At 39.8% G+C, this 18,059-nt stretch overlaps 1 protein-coding gene across 1 annotated transcript in view; it reads right to left on the reverse strand.

Moving 5' to 3' along the window:
- Positions 1 to 1,659: 1,659 nt before the first annotated feature.
- Positions 1,660 to 18,059, reverse strand: part of STAC (SH3 and cysteine rich domain) — a 134,131-nt gene continuing 117,731 nt past the window's right edge. Inside the window, exons 7-9 of the mRNA XM_045555714.1 lie at positions 16,523 to 16,574; positions 16,291 to 16,428; positions 1,660 to 1,992 (exon numbers count right to left, since the gene is read on the reverse strand). Of these exons, the coding sequence (XP_045411670.1) occupies positions 1,894 to 1,992; positions 16,291 to 16,428; positions 16,523 to 16,574 (289 nt within the window). The 3' untranslated portion in view covers positions 1,660 to 1,893. The remainder of the gene's footprint in view (positions 1,993 to 16,290; positions 16,429 to 16,522; positions 16,575 to 18,059) is intronic.

Consider the following 18,059-nt stretch of genomic DNA (forward strand, 5'->3'; position numbering starts at 1 on the left):
TGGGGGAACTGCCTAGAAGGCTGGCTACCATATCATCCTTCTTCTCAACTTCAAAAGGCAAACTGACTTTTTTAAAGCAAATTAAATGTGCATATGATATGACACTACTATATCAAATAACTTCAGTGGATATTGCAACAGAAAGAAGACATCAAGACACATGTTTCTATGCTCCTTCCAGCCACTGTGTTGTCTTTATTAAATGGAATATTGAATTAGAGGGAAAGAGTGTTTGCACTTGGCATCCAATTACACAGAAAGGCCATCATATTATCCACCCTGGCTCTCAAAGAATGCATCTTGTCTTTGTACACCTGGTTTTGTGTGTTGCATCAGAGAGGGAGGAAATTCTGGATTCTGGCTTGGAAATGAGAATAAGGCATCCAAACTTCTGTGAAGCCAGCAGCTATCCCCTCTCAGCTCCCAACTTCACACTGAGCAGTAACAAAATAAATAAATGGAGACTAATGATGCTTTGGTTTGGGAAATAATGCTTGCATGCACTGGATGTATCCACTTAAGTCTCTTAAAAACCATTGTTCCAATGATTTTATTGCTCGGTAACAAAATATATCAAACTGACATTGATTCCAACGTCATTGTGAATTGAAGTTTAACCATGGTAATGACTAATAGGATGCAAGTTTGAATGCTAGGAGGAGGCTTGAGGAGGAAGGCATCACAGTATATTGCATTCTTGTAAACATTAGTACAAGTGCAGAGTAACAAGAGATTCCCCTAGATGATGCTAAATAGGCCCCAAGTTCCTCTGCTTTCAGAGGGATAAAACATTAAGGATTTTTTTCCATTTTATATCTGCTAGGGTTTATATAATATGCTGTCCTAAAGAAGAATGGATTCCAATTTGGCAGCATTTCTTCTAAGATGCTGTTGTTGGTTCCCCTCCATGTTCCTGGTTCCCTGCAAGTTGGGTTCAACCTCCAAAATGAAGTCCTATGGGATGGCATGAGGAAAAATGCTGCCCCTAACACAGAGGATATAAAATGAAAATGGAGACCTTTGGCCACATTCTCTTCCCCAGCTCCATCTCCTTCAAGAAAGGACTTCATAACTGAAAGGGCTGTATAATCTTCAATAAATACAGGGTCTTTGTTCCACCTTATCCACTCTGTCGTCCCCCCATGTCTATGCTTCCTATCTGCTCTGTCACCTCTGCCAATAACCACAGCAGCAGGAAGGACTGCCTGTCAGCAGTCTTTGGGCAGGCCAGGTCTTTGCAGCTGGTGCCATGTCAATGTCGCCCTCATGTCTAATGCACATCACCAGGATTTACTCAGAGGACTGAAGGGAAAGAAAGCATAAGCCAGCCACTCTGGACTGCACAATCACAAAGTCGGGGCATCGTGCTGGGGAGCACTGGAATATGGGGGGCTAGAAAGCAGGCCTTCCTGATATTCTGCAGAGGGGCTGCTTGGGGTCTGAAATGTGATCATGCTGAATGGCTGGTACTGGGGACAAAGGTCTGGAACCAGAATAACACTTGGCTACATGGATCTGAACCTTGCATTGGGGCTACCCCACAACCTGCTACACAGTCCAGCGGGTTAACTTACACCACATGGACAGGGAAGGAGCTGGGTCCTGGGGGACCACTGTGGTTACAGCCTTGCCATGGCTGCTGCCAGGCAGGCACCCAGCTCTGAGGCCCACTCAGCCTCGTCTCCACCTTGGGCAGCCTGGCGATGCTGTACAGTGGGCCCTCTGTTTTGTGGCTGTTACTCCACAGTTTCAAACCCCTGAGTCTTGTCCCACTATTTCCTGGGGGCCGGGTCAGCGCAGCAGCTCCTCCGGGTTGACACAGTGTGAGATGAGGCAGACGGCATCGGCATTGCAGCAGAGCTTGCCCACTGCAAAAGTAGGTGGGGCCAGCAATCAGATATTTTCTAGGACATCGAGAGGGATGAGGCCTCTCTTCTTTCCACTGAGGACTCTGATAAAGCCGTCTTGCTCTTCTTCAGAACTCACGCAGATCTGAATGCCAAGGAAAGACAAAACAAGACTTAAGTGTCCATTCCCCAGACGGTGCGCAACGCACTCATCATGTAGGCATACATCCATGCTTGAAGGTGCTGACTCGGGGAGGTGGGGGGGGAGGGGATGGAGGTATGACTACATGGTGAATGCTAGGTGCACTGTCTGGAGAATGGACATGCCTGAGGCTCTGACTCAGGGGGATGGGCAGGACACGGACAATGTATATAACCTGAGCTTTTGTACTCCCATGAAGAGCTGAAATAAAAAATAAAAAAAAAAAGACAAGTGTCAACAAGAAAGAAGCTAGAACATGCTGCTTGAATCATTGCTGACTGAGGTCATTGGAACAACAAACTGGAGAAGAGAGAGCAGTTTCAGGGTGGGAAACTGGCACTGTGAGAAAAAGATTTGATAAAAATTTAGGCACAAACTCGATTTGGAAGTAAGTCCAGGCATTGAATGTTTTCTGAGATTCAGCTTTATGAATGAGGATCAATAAAATGTGGATTAATGATACTGTGACCCCCCTGAAGAGTCACTGTAAGAATAAGATAATGTTTATCACAGAGCCTAGCATATAGCATGCTGCATGCATGGAGCAAGCAGAATTTTCAATGCATTATTTTGTAGAAAAATAATAGCTATCATTCAGCAGACTCCTATCATATGCTTCAAATTTTATATGTGCCTCATATAATATCAGGAAGTCAAAGGGAACTATTTCATTCCTGGCCCCAAGCAATAATAGATGCTGACATTTCCCATATTCCAAAGTAAGCCCACCCATGCTAGATTTAAAAATTGAGGCTGTAAAAATCCATTTGGATAGCCTTGCAACTCACCACTTTCAGGCCACTGAAGGGCATGGAAGGGTGAATGTGGCCAGATAAAAAACTAGGAGAGGTTTGCAAAGAGAGCTGTCACTGTATTGTGAGTTTCTCCTGCTTGACCTGCTTCCATGGATGGTGGGTTCTATCTTAGGCTGGATTTCCCAGAAACAAAATATGAGACAAAGATCTTTGTGCAAGTGATTTATTGAGTGGGTGCTCTCAAGAAGAGGGAAATGAGGGAAGCAGGATGGGGCAGGGCAGGGAGCCAAGCAAGGATGGGGTCTCAGCTGGAGACCAGTCCCCAATCCAGCTGGCCCCATGGGAGCTCTGCAGCATGCATTGTGTCACAGAATTGTCTCACTTTGAAGCAAGGGGTCCCACCTTTTGAACCCCATGTTATGACTAACATTGTGGTCATTGACCACTGGCTGACCTGGGGTGAGAGAGGCATAACCTCTTAGGCAAGGCTGCACCTGCTCTCTCAACGAGGCCTCCAGAGAAGGGCAGTGGTGAGGTGTTAGTAGCTGACAAAGCAACTTGGAGATGGGTGTGCCGCCTAGTGAAAGGGACTTGGGAAAGACTCCAATAGAAGCCACCACAGTGGGCTGTTCTGTCACATAGAATACGGGGCTTGAACAGGACACTTAAAGAGCTTGGTTTGTGACCCCTGGGGCTTGGGGCATACGGTGGACTGGTATCTGACTCATGTTTCAGAAATCTACTTTATGAGAAACTTGCCTAGACAGAGGCTCAGAGAGTGAAGAGAAGAGAAACTAATCTATACAAGCAGAAGATGTGATGGCTGTTTCATGAAGACCAGATGTGGGTCACTTGGAGAGAGAAATAGCCCAGGGGTCACACTAGACTGATGGGTAAGATGACCTCAAAAGGAAGGTAAACCACCTGGTTTTCAACAGCTGAGAGCTGCCATTGCCCATGCCAGGAACATCACAGGTGAGAGGACCCAGTGATGGGCAGGAGTATGTCTTGAAGGAACCCACAAAAATGCCTTGAGAGGAAGATTTACCTTTAAGATCTACCAAAGATTGTGTTTTCTTCCTTACTGAAATGTGCCAAAATTCAACAATCCTTAATATAAGTCCAACCAATCAGCATCAATAAAAAGCTGAACACCTCCTCCCTTGTGTAGGCTTGTTCTAGGTGCTTATTAAAAACATGTTCAGGTTAATGTTGAAATAAAAAATCACATTTGAAAACAATTCACTGATATGTACACACACAGATGTTGTTATCATGGTGATGTTGAACAGAGAGAACTGGGCAAGAAATCGGAACACTGAAATTCTGGCCAGAGCTAAGAGCCTTATGCCATTACCCCTATGCCTTGGAATAAACGAAAAACAGACTGCAGTTTGGATCCCCACTGGCCTTTGGGGTCATTTTCAGGGTGTTCCATCATTTCTATGAAGATAATATTTTAGTCTCCGGAGAAAAAAACTATTGAAAGTCCAAATGTATGCCCATATGTAAGACAGACCTTTCCTTTTCCCTTTTCTCTTTCAGGGGTTCAATGTGGAAGAGAAACATTGCTCAATAGAGGAGTTGTTTGGAAGTGTCTTGGAGACAGGAAGTCAAGAAGCACAAGCATAGCTGAATATATTGACTTATTTTGCAGCTTCTAGTTGGCCTCTCTAGAGTGATTGGATTTGGAGAGACTTTTATAAGGATGGGAAGTTCTGCATCCACTCTGCACTGCTTGGGCCGTCTTGGTGGAGGCAGTGGGTAAATGAATGAAGAGGCTAAGGAAAGTCAAGAAGGATGATGAGTACAAATAGCTGAACACAGGCTTTAGCAGCTTTCACTCTATCCAGAAATTAAGGGTGTAGAGTTTAAAATTCTGGTGGTAAAAATACATAGCCTCCCAACCTTGAGAATCTACCATTTTAGGAAGTGTTTAGAGGCAGAATAGAAAAGTCTTCCCAGAAGATTAATTATGAGTAGAAAAGAGTGGGAGGTGAGGACACCCAGAGGAACTCCTTTGGGTTGGAGAGCCATAAATAGGGTGACCAACCAGTCTTGGTTTGCTCAGGACTTTCTCAATTTTAGCACTGAAAGTCCCAGTCCTAGGAAGCCCCTCAGTCCAAGACTGAAACAATTGGATAGTTGATTACCCTAGCAGAAAGGTTTTACTCATCAGCCCAGGTAAAGATACTTCCATTGTCTAAGGATCCCCAGTTCTCTGCTTTCCAAGTTTATTCATTCGTTCATTCATTCATTCAACAACTTTTTATTGGGTACCTGCTATGTGATAGATACCATTCCAGAGGCCGAGAGACTAGGGAACATGACAGACACATCCCTGCCCTCACAGAGCTTTCTGGGCACAGCTGGGAAGACAGACATTCACTGAGTAATCACAACCGTGGTGAGCGCAAGGGCCATGTCTGTTTTGATGACTGATTATCCTGTGGACAACACTTAATAATCTGACAACATGAGACATATTATTTCTGGAATGAATTAGTGCATGAAGAAAAGGGTGCTAATGGAGATATATACAGCAACTTGATCTAGCCTGGGGGCAAGAAAGATCTTCCTGAAGAAGTGACATTTAAGCAAAGCGAGGAAGGTGTTGTGAGAAGGAGGAAAATGAGAGTAGAATAAGAACAAACTCCAGTATCCAGAGACTGTGACACTTTGGAGTAATAGAAAAAGTTCAGTGCAGCCAGAACAGAGATAAGGAGGGGGTAAAGGATGTGAGATGAAGCCAGCAACACTACTGGGGCCTAGAATGTGCAGGAAATGCAAGACATGCTAAGATTTGGTAAGACCCCCAACTGACCTTCTGACCTATCTCATGGCCTTGAATTGCGCCAAAGCCAACCACTAAAATCATCACCGACAAGGAGAATGGGACCATGCGACCAACTCATCAATTCAGTTTGGATTGCCCGAGTCACATAAGATATAGGTGGACAATGGAACAAAACTCAGCTCTGCAGCATGGGAAAAGGACAAATGTAACTGTTGGCATCAACCAAAGAGTGTTAAAGGGTTTTAAGTGGAGGAATGAGATGGTCAGATTGATTTAAAACAGGTTTTGCCCTCCCCCCGCTCCCTTCCTGTCCTCTTCCGTCTTCATCTCTCCTCTTTTCTTCTCTTGTCATCTGTTATCTCTACATCTTCTCTCTCTTTCTTTAACCAGAAGACTGCCTGAAGGCTGGAAATATTTTCTTCCTGTACTGACAAATCCTGACCTAGCCAGCCAGCTTGCTGTCATAGTGTGGGTGTGACTCGAGGACATCGAACGTGCAGTGGTGGCGAGCTGGGCATCTCAATACCACGGTGGGTGCAGACAATGGAGCAATGCGTCCCACATACACAGTACACCATCTCCAGCCAGCCCAGGGCTTAGCGAGGGACAGCTGCTCAGCATCACTCAGAGACTTTGTTTTCCTAATATGGGACACAGACAGTTTATGTTCTTCTGGCTTAAAAGACTTATTCCATTTCTTCCCAATCTCATTCACCAGAGCCTAAACTCTTTAATGGGTTGGAAATCTCTGCTTTGGAGTTAAATTTTAACACTCAGTGTTCAATCTTTAATCTCTTAGACTTTATTATTATTATAACTTTAAGACCACTCATGCATGTCTCTACTCTGGCTTTGGATTTTAATTTGGTGGATACTGAGCTGAACTCTGATTAATCCACTCATCTTTTTAGCTGGGAAACCTTAGCTCTGTGTCAATCACTACTTATTCTAGGATAGCTAAAATGCTTGAGGCAAACACTGTTGATTGATACTAACTCGTTTTTTGTCCTTTGCCCATACAGCAGAGTCCTGACTTTTGTTCTGTTGCCCATCACTATCCTATGTGACTCAGGAAAACCTGATTGATCCAAGTCTGTTTCTATCCTCCTTGTTAGTGATTCTCTTAGTGGTTTGCATGGCACTTAGTTCCAGCCAATAAAACAGGATGAAATATCTGCTAGGGGACTTCTGGGAAAATTTGTTTTCCTTTTAAAAGAGATGCATTAAGAAGAAAATCTCTTTCTCTGTCTGGAAGGGATTCCTGGAGTGGTTGCAGCCGTCTGTTACCACTAGGGGAGGTGGCTGATATTTCAAGGGTGGCAGAGCAGAAGTGTAGAAAAATTTGGTTCTTTGATCATGGGATCAAGCCACTAAATTACCAACCCAAGAGCTATCCTGTATCAGACCCCTTATGACATGAGTAAACTATACCCTTTGAGATTGAATCAATTTGAGTTTTATAATTTGAGACATGTATTGGTTTGCTATTGCTGTTGTAACAAATCACTATAAACTTAATGGCTTTTAACAACACAATTTGTTATATCACAGTTCTGTAGGTCTGGTGGACTCGGCTGGTTTTCTCTGCTCTTGGTTTCACAAGACCCAAATCAAGGAGTCAACAGGGCTCTATTTCCTTCTTCCCTTTCTACTTGCCAAGAGTTCAACTGCAGGCTCCTTTAGGTTGTTACTGTGTCCAGTACCTTGTGGCTGGAGGACTGAAATCCCCACTTCCTTGCTGACTGTCAGCCAGGGGTCATTCGCAGCCTCTAGAGGCCACCTTCATTCTCTGGCTTGTGGCCTCCTTTCTACATCTTCAAATCCAGTAATGGTAGTGCAGTCCTTCTCATACTTTATCTTTGCCGACTACCCTCTGCCTCATTTCTCTGCTTCCCTTTTCTGTTACATCTCCCTGACTCCAGCCAGATAGACTTCTCTGCTCTTAAAGGCTCAAGTAATTATATCTGGCCCACCTAGACAGTCTACGCTCTCTCTCCATCTCAGGATCTGTAACCTTCATCACATCTGCAAAGTCTCTTTTGCATGAACTCTGGATTAGTTTCCTATTGCTGCTATAATGAATTAACCCCACATTTTGTGGCTTAAAACAACACAAATTTATTATCTTACAGTTCTGAAGGTCAGAAGCCCTAAGAACAGGTGTTGGCAAGGCCGCACTCCTTCTGGAGGCTCTAAGGGAGAATTTGTTTCCTTGTCTTTTCTATCTGCTGGAGCCCACCTGCATTCCTTGGCCCATGGCTCTTTCCTTCAGCAGCAGAGCATCCCCAAATATTTTTCTCTCTCTGACTTCTGCTTCCATCGTCACATCTCCTTCTCTGACTCTGACCCTCATGTCTCCCTCTTAAGAGGACCACTGTGATTACACTGGGCCCACCCAGATGACCCAGGATAATCTCCCCATCACGAGATCTTTAACTTAACCAAATCTACAAAGCTCCTTTTGCCACATAAGGTAACATATTCAAAATTCAGGGATTACGACATGGGCATCTCTGGGGAGCTGTTATTCTGCCTACCACAAGATGAATGGATCAAGACTGTTACTATAAAACATTCAAAAATATTGCAGGAAATATGTCTGGATATAGTAGGCTGAAGGAAGACTTGGCCTCAATGCTGTAAGGAGAGAGAATCTCTTGAGTTGAAAAGGTGATGTAATGAGATGCAAAGAAAATATGCTGTAGAAAAAAAGGGCTGGCTGAGAAGAAAACACTATAAGGAAATGAATACTAAATTAAAATCTATGTTAGAAGCAATGAAAGACTGAATTGAAACTTCAGAAAATCAAAGTGAAATGGGGATTATTTACAATGTTCTCTTAGGAAGCAGTGGAGAGAGATAAAGAAGTGGAAAATAATAGAGATTAAAACTATAAGAGAAATATGGTAAACTAGAGGTGATCCAAGTAAAGAACTGTTAAGCTCCCAGAGGAAGAAGCTTTAAGATCAAAAGGCCAGTGATAAACTGGGAAAACATTGGCCACATATGGTAGATCAGGTATAAATATTCTTAAAAGATAAAATGCTTTTTTAATAGTGTGAGATAATGGGCAAAGTACATAAGCAGATTATTAAAAAATGCAAATGCCTGATACATATTAGATAAAATTTCAACCTCTAGCAATCCAGGAAATACAGATTAATATGAAATATTATTTTTATATCCAAATGACAGATATAAAAAGATAGTAGTGTTCAATTCTGGGAAGGATGTGGTGACCTGAATATTCTCGTAAACAGCTAGTGTGTGTGTAAATTGGTGTAACCTTTTTGGAGGCAAATTGGCAGTAGATATCAAGAACTGTAAAAGTCTTTTATCTGTTTTCCTATAAATTCTAAAATACATCCTAAGGAAATGATCAGAATTAGGGAAAAAGATTTAGGTCTAAAGATGTCCATTGTGGTTATCAATAATAGTTAAAAAATAAAAACTATGGATATTCAACAATAGGGGACACTTAATTATATACTTGTATATTTAGACTAGGCATTGGCAAACTTTTTTTGTTAAGACCAAATTGTGAATATCTTAGGCTTTGCAGGCCATATGATCTCTGTTGCAGTGACTCAACTCAGCTGCTTAGTTGTAGCATGAAAGTAGCCACAGATAATACATATATAAATGAATGTAATATGTTACACTTCAATAAAACTTTGTTAAAAATTGTGTTTTGATGAACATTTAATGACTATGTTAAAAAATTTGGCAAACTAAATGGAATATGATATCAAAATATGAATTAAAAGAAAAGTTTTGTATGAAATACACCAAAGTGTTTATGTTGATAATAGTTTAGTGGTTGAATTATCCATGCTCACCATTTAATTCTTTATACCTCTTAAAAATGTTATTTCCCAAATTTTCTCCACAATAAATGCATTTTAGTTTTATAATCTAAAAATAAATTCTCTATTTTTTTTAAAAAGCCTTGATAGAACACAAAGGATCAATGAAAATAATTCTGTAGATATCAAAGAACTATGGATCAATTTAAAGAAATGTTTTATGGTATTTAAAGATGATTTAATAAAGATATTTTTAATTTAAAAATATAGAAAATACACTTGTGTAAATGCAAACTCTGGCTGTGTTCATAACAAATGGATAACTTAATTCTATTTGGAAACAAGAGCTCTGTGAAAAATAATGTAATAATTATGAGGCAGATTAACCCTAAGGATAGAAATGTGATTTAATCAAAGAGATGCACTGCATTTATTTTCAGAATAAAATTTCTTCTATTTCCCTGTTAATGACCATTTGTCTGTTTATATTTGTAGGGTTATAAATATCATCCTGGCTGTTTTCTGGTGCTTAATGGGCAATTTTAGGTGGTGTTAACTATTGCAGATGAATTCTTCATTTCGGTTTCACTCTGCACGATGATGGTGGCCAGGGAAATGACCTCTGTTATGTGTCAGTGGTGGCCTCACACTGTGCTGGGGCTTCACACAGGTGGCCACATTTCACCTGCACATCCACATCAAGAGGGAGATGCTACTATGCTGATTTTACAGATGAGAATGTCATCATCCAGAGGTGACGCCAAAACTGCACAAAACATAGATCCATTTTTGTATGACACTAGAATCTGTGTTCTTTCTACTATGTTACACTCCCTGAAATTAACAAGCATATTCTGAAATCTTCCACCTCAGGTAGCTAAGGACACTAAAGTGGAGACAAATTTTGAAATGTGTTTCTAATAATATATTTTTAATATGCAGTTTTCTTTCAAGTGGCAGATGTGTTTAAAAAAATTGGTTGTCACATTAATGACAAATATTGAAAATAGAGAATGTGTGTAAAGGTAAAGAGACCTCAATGCCTCTTGTTGACCCATATCTAATTGGAAATAAAAATGCCTTTAGTTGTCACAGAACAACTATAGGACCTAGAATGAGATAATAATAGTGGAGGTCATTCTCAAATTTTAGCATTGCTCTGAACATCTGGGGAGTTTACAAAAGAGACTAATTCCTGCCTTTATGTGAGAAGTTCTGATTTAGCAGGTCTGGAGGGGGGTGGGTGTCCAGGAATCGGCATTTTCAACTTCTGATCCCCAGGTGAGTCTGATTCAGGCGATCCAAAGACAGAAAACACTAGACAGGACAAATATCAGAGATTAAGGCATTTTCCTAAAGAATTATGGGCAGACTCATGTGGTTCCAGGTTCAGGCTGAAAGGCTACGTTGCATCCTGAACATGTCTAGCTGAAGAGGTTGGGTTGTTTGCCTCACCTCCTCCACACCGCAAACCCCAGCACATGGTCAGTTTAGCCACGAAGGTGGAGAATGCAGGTGTGAAGCCCATTCCCAGAAAAATTGTTTTTGGGGAATATGCCAAAGAATTGGTAGGAGTCACTGAGCAGATGTTCTGCTTTTGGAAATTGATTAACTTGAGCCAATTTTAATTTGACTTCTTATTTCACTGGTTTGTATTTTAATAACATAAAAACAATGTCTAATCTCAAATGGGGAAGCACAAGATTTTTCTGAGAAAAAAATCAAACATGCTAGCAAGATTATTTCATAACACTTTGCCAATAAAGATAAATATCCTTCCTGAATTTATTTTATTCAAAAGACTTCCAAAATTTTTGAAGTAAACTTAGAGAGAGTTGAACTGTTGGCACAGAATCAAGGTGGGAAAGTGCCTGTTTGCTTTTTGGGGTGCATATGGCTTTAGAGGTGGGGTCTCAGCCTGATGATGAGGATCCCATTGCCTGGAATCAAGAATGACTCAAGAGAGAGTCCCCATGAGCAAGAACTTGTTTTCAAGGGGTCCTCTAGTCCCAAGACAGTTGCCTTTACGACCCTTGCCTTCCTGGGGAGCCGAGCTGCTCTTTACTGTTCAGAGTTTGCTCCACATTGTCCAGGGCACCTGGCTCATGAAAAACATCAACTTGGGGTTGGCAGACCTGTGTCTAAGTTCCGGCCTGGCCACTTAGCAGGTTTTTGCCCCCTGAGCAGGGCACAAAACCTCTATGAGTACTTGTTTCCTCATTTTAACAATAGAAATAATGAATAATTAATTTGTAAAATTCATAGGACAAGTGTGCAACCTGAAATAAAATGTAAGTATATGAGCTTTATAAATATTATACATAATGTGTGTATGTAGGACATTATTAAATAATGACTAATAATAATGATACTTATAATAATTATTGTGACAATGTCCAGAGCAGTATTAATTTGCTCTTTTTTTCCCCCCTGTGAACCACGGGCTAGAGATAAAAGATTCTCTTTCAAAGAGCAGACCTCAAAACAGGTCGTATCATAATCCAAAAAGGAATATCCATGAGAGGTTTGAATATTCTTTTACTGGAGGCAGAGTGGTCTGTGTGATCTTCCATGAGTGGGGGGACAGTGGGCTCCCCAGCAGTGCTGTCATTAATGGGATTCATCAGATGTCACTGTTCTTCATAAGCAGATGTTGCCTTTTGCTGTTACCTCTTTGGGGAGTGTGCAGACAAGTGATATGTTGGCAAATACCAGCTCCAGGGAAAACAAACAACTTTGGGCAGGAAATGAAGCACCAGGTGATTTTAAGCAAGGTTTATTTCATGTCAGCACATGGATGGATTTTGATATCTTTAAATGTATATTCTGTCCACAAACAACCAGGTAAAAGGAAGGTTGTACAATTTATAAAATGCAGTGTGTCCTCAAGTGGGCATATCATGTAGGCAATTTTTATAAAAGAGAAGAATGCCAATTTCAACTAAAACTGTAAAACCAGGGTGAAACCATAGAGCCCAGTGATCCAATTTCCTTAGGGTTTTAGAAATTTTGATAACCAAAAATCATTAGATGGCATATGCCTTATGGGGCTATTGTAGTTTTATAAGCAGCAGACACTGCAATTAGATATGGCAATAGTGGGACGTGGTGCGGGAGTGTCCGTGCAAGAATTTGCACAAACATGCAAAGTTGAGGCCCAGGAAAACCAGAGCAACACTGTGTACTCTTATATTATTAGATTCAAAAGATTGCATATTTTACAATTTGCTTCTTTTTAAATGTAGTTTTTATAAATTTACACATAAAAGTAATCTCAATGGAAAAGAAAAAAAGCCCTTAAAACTTCTAATTTCTCCTCCTATATTTATATATTTTTTTCACTACTCCATATCATTTTTTTTTTTTTTGAGGTAGGGTTTTGGTCTGTCACCCAAGCTAGAGTGCAGTGGCCTGATCACGGCTCACTGCAACCTCAAATTCCTAGATTCACCTGAAGTGATCCTCCTGCCTTAGCCTCCCAAGTAGCTACAACTATAGGCATGTGCCACCATGCCTGGCTATTTTTAATTTTTTATAGAGGCAGGGTCTTACTATGTTGCTCAGGCTGGTCTCAAATTTCTGGCCTGCAGCGATCCTCCCACCTTGGCCTCCCAAAGTGCTGGAATTATAGGCATGAGCCACTGTGCCTGGCCCACTGTGTCATTAACATTTAACTTATCCACTCACTGTTTAAAAACCATAATTTAACAGAAACTTTTCAAAAGAAGATAGACTAATAGCCAACAAACATATGAAAAAATGCTCAACATCTCTAGTCATTAGAGAAATGCAAATCAAAACCACAATGAGATATCACTTAACTCCAGTGAGAATGACTTTTATCAAAAAGTCCCAAAACAACAAATGTTGGCATGGATGTGGAGAGATAGGAACATCATATACTTCTGGTGGGACTGCAAACTAGCACAACCTCTTTGGAAAGTATCATGGAGATACCTCAAAGAACTAAAAGTAGAACTACCATTTGATCCAGCAATCCCATTACTGACTATTTATCCAAAGGAAAAAAAGACAGTCTATAAAAAGGACACCTGCACTTGCATGTTTATGGCAGCACAATTCACAATTGCAAAGATGTGGAAACAACCCAAGTGCCCATCAATACATAAGTGGATTAAAAAAATGTGGCATATGTATACCATGGAGTACCACTCAGCCATAAAATTGGTGAACTACCTATTGTACTATCCTGGATGGAACTGGAGACCATTCTTCTAAGTGAAGTATCACAAAAATGGAAAAATAAACAGCACATGTACTCACCATTAAATTGGAACTAATTGATCAACACTTATGTGCACATATGGGAATAACATTCATCTGAAATCAAGAAGGGGCTGGTAGGAAGCGATGAGTAAATTCACAGCTAAAGGGTACAATGCACGCTATTTGGGGGATGGGCACACTTGCAGCTTTGACTTAAAGGGTATAAGGGAAATTTATCTGACTAAAGCATTTGTACCCTTGTAATATTCTGATATAATAAAAATAATAAAAATAATAATAAAGATACATTGAAACAAAGACCCATCCTTTAAGACGGTGACAAGATATTTGAAGAATTATGCCCTTTGTTCTAGATCTCTTTACTTCTTTAAAGGCAGGAGAGCTGATTGGGATACATGTTCCAGGGGTTTATCACTGTTTCTTAAAGCTTCCTACTCTCTTGTTTCTCCTGGGAGGTCATCAGGCCACCTTGTCTCCTATGTCAGCTTTGCCGCACTCCTTTCTGAGCCTTTGTTCTCCCATGGGTCATCTGGTGCCATGGGGTCCTGAGATTCAGACCTGCCCGTGGCGGTGGTGGTAAGGGTAAGGTTGGTGGGCTATGCTAAGGAGGCCTTTTAGATTCCTAGATGACATATCCATCTGGTTCACTGTGGTTCCAAGGGTAAAAATAGGGCTTCAGGCCCCATCCATATTTCTCCCTTTCTGTTTACCTTGGAAGAGCAATGACTGGGATCTGGGTCTGTCCGTAATATTATGACAATACCATCAAAATTGCATGGCTTTCTAACATTATCCATTAAAGCAGGTATTATGGTTGATTTAATCACTCCCATTTTTGTGTGATTGTTCCTAATTCTCACCATTATGAATTGTCTTTTGTTCATAAATATTCCCCCCACTCTATTTTAGATTATTTTCTTGTATACATTATAGGAAATGGACTTACTGTATTCATGAAGTTGAGCAATTTCATGGCTTTAAATGCATAGGACCAAATCACTATTTAAAATGAATGGACCCATGTACCCTAACATTTATGAAAATGCAAATTTCACTCATTCCATCCCTCATAATTGTTAAAATATATAGGGAAAATAATAATCAGAATTATTAATCTCTTTGTTTCAATAACTTTTATTTACTTGAATATAAAGGAAGAGTGAGTTAAACTTTTTTAAGAGAGCTATTCCTCTATATTATAATTTTTCTTTAGATTTTTCTTTTAGAGATTCCTTGGCTAGCCATAAACAAAAGGTAAATCATTATTCTTTGAGGATGTACTTATTAGTTTGAAAATGATAAAGTCATTTGAAGCCCCATGTGACACACAAAAAATGGTTAAGTTGGGTAAAACAATGTTTTAAACCTACAAATCACCTATAATTATAATGTAATAACTGATTTTTTTTGTGTGTGTGACTTAGAAACTATTTTTGAAGGCAATTCTAAAAAGAGAAATTCAAAATGTGTTTGGGGCAACTCTGTTGAACAGAGATGTATTACAATTATTAATGCCGTTTTCATTTTGTACTTCTTTGTAGGGTGAAGCTTATCATTTTCAAATATAGTCGTTCATTGCCTTGGGAAATATTAGAATTATTTATTATACCAAGAATGCAAAAAGAGAGGCAAACTTTTGACTTTCAAAATTGAGAATTAAAGTCCGCTGTGAGACTTTATGGGGAGAGAAAAGAACAATTTCTAATTCCCAAAATCCTTCCCTAATATATCAAGAACAAACTTGGAGAACTAAGCATATTCTTTTACTCAGTAGTGAGGATAGAGAATATAACATGAAGGAAGTTGCAGTCAGAGAGGAAGGGGTGGTAGGAAGCCCTCTCTCTGCTGGAGGAAGACAGAGGAAGAGTAGGACAGAGAATTAAGCTGTAATGTCCCATTTGTCTCTATCAATGTTCCAGGGATGAGACAGAGGAACACGAAGCAAGGAGCATAAAGACCTACAGGTGTGGGGGTTCACACCTTACCTCTCAGGAGAACTGACGGCATCATAAAGAACTCCACATTCAACATGGTACTGGAGCAAGATGGTGCTAGATATCTCTGGATTAGATGTACAGAGATGTTCAGCGCATGGGCCAGAGATAGTCCCTCGTTATGTATGCTCTGTGCATGTCTTATGCAGTGATGTGTAGGTGTCACAGGCTTCACTGAACTGGCAGAAGCTTGGAGTCTGGACATAGAAACCTTAGAGGGGTGCTTGTGACTGGAGGCAAAAGTAATGAAGTCTGGAACCCAGCAGCAAGTAACCACAAAATATTCTCAAGAATCCATGAAGAATTAACCGCACAATTAGTGGACACCAACACAGAGCCCATTTAGATTGGCTGCTCACATCAGGGACCCAGTGGTCTTCACAGCAAAGATTGGTGAGAGATGTCCTCACCCTGGCACCATGATGTTTCCTCTTGTGAACAGATAACACCAAGTGAGATTCCTAACATTTTGGTATTGCATTTTCCTACTACACTATCACTGGAGTAAGTATATCTTTTCTCAAAGTGAACGCTTTGAGTGGGACCCCACACATTCAGATTTATATGTATTGTTATGTTTATTAAAATGACTGTTACTCTATTTCAGTCATATCTGGAGTGTGTTTGTGTCCTTTACTCACCTGATTCTCTTTCAGTGTTATCTGCCCCTGTTCCTTACACCCAATGAAGGTTCTAACACATCTAAAAATCTTCTCATTTTGTTGTACTCTCTGGACAAAGTTGGCTGGAAAGAAGCCAATCCTGTCTTCAATTTTTCCCTGAAAGGAAAAAGGAGACATGCATCTACAACTGTAGCATTTATTGTAATTATAGTTACCAAATCTTTTTTTTTAAAGAACGAGAAATACTTACTTTCCACCAGTCTTCATTGGAATCTTCTAGAAGAGTAATAATGTCTCCTGGCCTAAAATGAAGAATGAATGGAGTGGGGAAGTAGAGGGAGAAAGCAAATGAAAAATATGACACTTTAAAGTCAGAGATAATAGTTTTTCATTTATACAAATAATCCTAAAATAAATAGAAATAAAATAAACATGACCTTGGCCTGTTCTTTCCACCAAAGAAAATAGTTTTGTTAAACAATGAAAGCAATCATAATTTCTGTGTTGTATTTTTAAAAATAATCTTTGCCTTTATTTTGGTACATAAATGGTCAAAAAACTCCAAAACTTAGAAGTTGATAAGTTTCAAGGTGCAAGTCCCCATAATCTTCCTCCCATTCCCTGTGTGTTTTCTAGACCCTTTTCTGTGCACTTATATTTATATATATGTACATGTATTTTTTTGTTTAGTTTTGACATCTAGAATTAGTCATTATCTTTATCATTATCTACATCTTTTCAGTACCTTCTCAAAACCTAGTACACATTTGCTTAGCTTCACTTTTCCTGACTGCCACATTTTGTGTTGGTATAATTTGGAATTTTGTGCTAGATTTGAGTGTGTGCGTGTGTGTGTGTTTATATCATTTATCAAGAATTACTTGGGTTTAGCTGAAGACAACATGTTTTCAGTTTTGGTGCTATTGTAGATGTGGTTGTTGTTTGATTTTCACATCCAGATGTGTGTTTGAGAGTGTGTGGATGTGTGCTGTAATTCCTTCTACTCGGCACTTACTGGAGCTTTTAGAGTGTAAAGACTCTTATTTTTCACCTTGAGAAAATTTTCTCTACTATTTCTTTCACTGTTTTCTCCCATCTATTTTCTCTCTTCTTTCCTTCTAGAACTTCTGGTAAGCACATGTACTTTTGGATCCATCGTCCACACCTTTTGTCTTTCTTATACATTTCCCATCTTTTTCCTTTTCTATATATTCTTAAAATTCTTCTCAATTTCATCTTCCTCATCATTTATTTTATATTTGGGCCTGTCTCTTCTATTATTTATTATAATACTGAGAATTCCATTAAAAATTTTCAGAAAACATTTTTAGAAAAAAATTTAATTTTCAAGAGTTCTTTATTATTTTCTGAAAGTTTTCTTTCTTCTTATTTCTTTGTTATTTCCTGAAAGATTTCTAAAAGTTGCTTCCTATCATGGATGTAATATTATAATGCATCTTTCTGAGGATATTATATTTTTAAAAATGGTATTTCTTTTATTGAATTATTTGTTTCCTCTAGGATTAGTTGGCCCATCTTTTATCTTATTACTTCTCTTTCATGTAAAGGATTTTCTCCAGCATCTGGTGTTTCTTGCTTGTCTCTTTTATTAATGACTGAAAATGGAGGTGGGTGAGGGCGGACAGCAGGGGAGGCTTCTCTGCTATTATTAACAAATACCTCTGGTCTGCCGTGGGTCTCTCTCCCAAGTGTGAGAGCTGTTTACAGGCTCTATGTAAGGGAGCAGGGTGTGTCAATTGACTCTTCGCGCTTTTGGATACATGAAA

The sequence above is a fragment of the Lemur catta genome, chromosome 1 (assembly GCF_020740605.2).
Source record: "Lemur catta isolate mLemCat1 chromosome 1, mLemCat1.pri, whole genome shotgun sequence".
In the NCBI taxonomy this organism is placed as follows: domain Eukaryota; kingdom Metazoa; phylum Chordata; class Mammalia; order Primates; family Lemuridae; genus Lemur; species Lemur catta.